At 43.0% G+C, this 4,242-nt stretch overlaps 1 protein-coding gene across 1 annotated transcript in view; it reads left to right on the top strand.

Annotated features, from left to right (window-relative positions):
* The first annotated feature begins 32 nt into the window (after positions 1 to 32).
* Positions 33 to 4,242, top strand: part of LOC101854016 (adhesion G-protein coupled receptor G2) — an 11,758-nt gene continuing 7,548 nt past the window's right edge. The window contains exons 1-5 of the mRNA XM_013082230.2: positions 33 to 264; positions 1,035 to 1,074; positions 2,331 to 2,431; positions 3,173 to 3,294; positions 3,735 to 3,842. Coding sequence (XP_012937684.1) covers positions 3,251 to 3,294; positions 3,735 to 3,842 — 152 coding nt within the window. The 5' untranslated portion in view covers positions 33 to 264; positions 1,035 to 1,074; positions 2,331 to 2,431; positions 3,173 to 3,250. The remainder of the gene's footprint in view (positions 265 to 1,034; positions 1,075 to 2,330; positions 2,432 to 3,172; positions 3,295 to 3,734; positions 3,843 to 4,242) is intronic.

Below are 4,242 nucleotides of genomic sequence, written 5' to 3'. Positions count from 1 at the left end.
CCCCCCCACCATCATCTCTCCCACCAGGATGTCTACATCAAACTCCCAAAAAGCGAACTCTCCGGCTTACAGTCAAGGCCAGACGCTCGCATCTCCTTCGTCAGTTACGGTCGATCACAGCTCTTCGTGCCCGCCGGGGGGTTCAACGATTCCGAGAAGGACATCCTTGCCAAGCAGAATGTCCTCTCGGCTACAGTCAGGAACGTTCAGGCCAGCTTCAGGAATCTTTCAGAGCCTGTAGAGATCAAGCTGAAAAAGCTTCAGGTGAGCCAGATATAGTTTGTTGTTTAAAACGCTTCCATCCCACCTACCCCCCCCCCCCCCCCCCCACCCCCAATCCCAGCACACACCCTCTCTCCCCTTTCGTGCAGTTTAAAGCTTTACCTTCGATTCCCCCTCAATCCTTTCATACAGTTTAAAGTGCCCCCCTTCCCCCTGAATCCTTTCATACAATTTTAAGCGTCATCCCCCTCCCCCTTATCCCCCTTTTTCCACCTCCTTTGGTGCATTTTAAGCGTTTCCTTCACCACCAATCTTTCTGTCATACGGTTTAAAGCGCCTCCACCCCCACCCCTTAAAAAAAAGCATCCTTTCATTCTGAAGGTTCTATAATATGACGGATTCTAGTTTCATGCAGATATAGATGGTTGTTACTAACTTTACGTTAAAGGGGGGGGGGGGCATACGACGTAGGATAACTGGTAATCCACGGAACTAAGGGCCAAGTCCACAGGAGATTTTGTAATAGAAGAGAGAAAGGGGGAAGAGGGAGAGAGATATAGAAACAGAGAGAGAGAGAGAAAGAGAGAGAGAGAAAGAGAGAGAGAGAAAGAGAGAGAGAGAGAAATAGAGAGAGAGAGAGAAGGGGGAGGGAAGGAGAGGGGAAGATAGAAAAGGGGGGTGGGGGTATGTACAAAAATCAATAAGGGTTTGGACGAGGAATCGTCACAGATTTTGCCTACCAAGGTTTGTTGCGTGTCACAGTGTTGAGAACTCTGCTCTGTAACTTGTATGGGTTTTTTTGTCCTTTCCAGGCAGGACGAAATCACACGTGTGTGTTTTGGAACGAACAAGGTAAGAACAATATTTAAATTCCAATTCGCCTGTGTGCAATGTTGTGTTACAGCTTGAAACATCAATTCTGTCTTCCATGTATTTTGCAATCCCTGACGGGTTTGGTTTTTTTGCTTTTTGTTGTAATTGTTGTTGTTTTTGTCGTTATTTCAAACCTTTGACGAACCGGCGTCTGTGGTGTAGAGGTTAGGCGATTCGGCGTCGCAGGCAAAAGTCCCGAGTTCGAGTCTTGTGTGGGATTATTTTTTATCGTGTTTTTCCATCATTCTACTTGGAGGTTGTATACCTCTCAGCCTGAGTTGCCCTTGACAGGCAGGGTCGAAGCCCGCTTCCTAATTGATACAAATTGTGTCGAACATTTGAACAAGGGTAAAACATTTTTCCTCTCCAGGACATGTGTCCTTTTCTTTTATTGCTTTCACTTTCAAGTTTTAGTACAACATGTATTTGCTATTGATTAGGACAGATGTTGTACGCTCGCTGGTGGTTGGCGGGTGCTCCGGTGTGGTTTGCTCCTTCTTTCCTGTCAAACATATATCGTCCCAATCTCTCCTCCTTCTTTTTCTGTGTTTGTTACTCTCTTGTAACACCTCTAATTTTCGGCACTTATATAATACCGTATTGTGTTGTGAGTACCGCAAAAGTCTTACTAAAACTAAAAAACTAAAGTCTTACGCTGTGAAATAGCTTCAGGTTTCTTGAGACATAACTGCTTACGTCGCAGGGATGCCCTGCGATGTACCATCCACCCTAATCAGAATCGAGCTTCTTGCTTATCTCCCTGCTATGCATTGTTGTTGATGTTTTGTGCCCTCATTGACACAATATAGGCCCGAAAAAGCAGAAATAACAATATTAATTAGAGGCTTCATTTCAGAAAAGACGATCGTAACACAAATGATAATAACATCTTTGCATAATTTTGTAGACTCCAATAACAACAGGCGCACCGTCAGGCGCACCGTCAGCTCGGTTAATATCAGACTGAAGTACAGAACAGATGGTCCTGGTTCAAACCCACAAACGGGGTGTTCTGTATTTCATTTGTTATGGAGAGCTTTTAAGGCTCTCCCCCGCCACTTTGGTTCGGTCCAATCGGAGATGGGTGTTAAATTTGGAGGTAATGCTTCTTAACTAACCTTACAGTGTTGAAAGGGGCGTTAAAGATATACACTGACCAAACACCAATATCAAAGGTGTAGGTCTAACTAAATGATTTTGTACAGAATTAGAAACCACACAATTCCCACCTTCAGAGTCACGTTGGTCCAGGCAAGGAGTCCAGACGGTGGAAGACCCCACAAGCGGACAAGTCACCTGTAAATCTACTCATCTCACCAGCTTTGCTGTGCTTTTGGTGAGTGTTGGGACTCCGTGAACTTACAACGGCTATTTTATGGAGTGAAGAGAAAATTATTTACGGCATCGTATAAATGATTTATATATTTTATAAATAGACAATCCAAAAGGGATAAATTAAAAAAAAAAAACCAGCAGCAGCAACAGCAATTATAGTATTAGAGTTAGAATTACGAAAAGGGTTTTATGAAAACCCCAACACAAATACTTGAGCGTGCAACTCTTACTAAAAACTAAACAAACAAACAGACACAAATTTATTCGACGTTTCTGATAAACACCTTTCTCATAAAGGAAGCACACACACACTGAGCACAGCTTCAATAGTTTGATAACACAATGTATACATACATGCATTGTAAGTTAATATGGGACAAATGATTGTAAGTGCTATCAATATTATCATGTGTGTATATGTGTGTATATATATATATATGTGTGTGTGTGTGTGTGTGTGTGTGTGTGTGTGTGTGTGTGTGTGTGTGTGAGTGTTTGTGCATACAGAATGCTGTCGAAACGAAAAGGAATGGAGAATATTTTTGAGATGGTGTAATTTTCTTACCTTTTTTAAGCTCAGTGCACACTGTAGCTTCCTACTTTTCTTTCTTTCTTTCTTTCTTTTTTTAAAAAACTTATGAAGTCCTTAGTCATCAAAGGCAAGATGAGAAGTTTCTTGAATTTTTAGGCGTGAAAGAGGAAAACAAGGCTAAAATCAATGGGTTTTTTAAAATGTTTTCAGAGTTCTACAGGCGAAGCTCTGCCCTCAGAGCACGAAGACGCCCTCACGTACATCACCTACATCGGCTGTGCCATCTCAATGGCGTCTCTGGTTATTACCATTGTCACTTACGCTCTTTTCAAGTAAGTTTTTGTTTGTTTATTTGTTTGTTTGTTTGTTTTTGTTTTGCTTTTTAACAGTGATTGAAAGGTTCGTATACTCAAGTTCACGAAAAAGACATGGTGGCTCTGTTTTAATGAAAAACAGGGTACAGCACTACCGCAACGAACGTTGATAATGCACTACACAAACAATAATTTGTGGTTTCCCAACAGAGAGCTGGGTGGCGTCGTTGGTCTTGTGGTTAGGCTACCGGACCTGTAATCGTGAGGTTTCGGGTTCGGAGGTTCGAGCCTCAGCTCGGTCCGACGTTGTGTCCTTGGGAAAGGCACTTTACACGAATTTCACATTGGATTCGGTCCTTTCGGAGATGGTTTTAAACTCGGAGGTCCCGCCTCTTAAATAACCTAATAGTGTTGATAGGGATGTTATACCTATACCATTTCAAACTTTTTTTTTACAGAGTGCTGCGTGGTGAGAAGTCGGGCAAAATCCTGTTGAACCTGTGTGTGGCTCTGCTGTTGCTCAACACAATCTTCTTGGTGGGTACCGTGGACGTGTCAGACTTCAGGTTAGTGATGTACTTAGGGTAGAACATAGAGTTACCTGTACATCTATGGGGTAGAATGACGAGGCTCTGGAGTCTAGTGGTTGGGGTGATAATTTCTCTTGTTGCGTCTCTGTTCACTTGTTGTCTCGTGTGGTGCGGCGTGTGTGAGCGACGCTCAGTGTGTCGTGTTTTGCTTGTTCACCGCGGTTAAAACAATCACTCTGTTTAATCTTCTCAGATCTTTTGCATACGAGTCTATAAATTGGATGACGCATACCATACCCTACCATACTTTACCACACCACACCACACCACACCACACCATATCATCCCCTGTTCCATCATCACACACACACACACACACACACACACACACACACACACACACACACACACACACACACACACACACACACACACA

Source organism: Aplysia californica, unplaced genomic scaffold (assembly GCF_000002075.1).
Source record: "Aplysia californica isolate F4 #8 unplaced genomic scaffold, AplCal3.0 scaffold00164, whole genome shotgun sequence".
Classification (NCBI taxonomy): domain Eukaryota; kingdom Metazoa; phylum Mollusca; class Gastropoda; order Aplysiida; family Aplysiidae; genus Aplysia; species Aplysia californica.
Note: the sequence above shows the minus strand (reverse complement) of the source record. Positions and strands in the feature narration are given on the sequence as shown.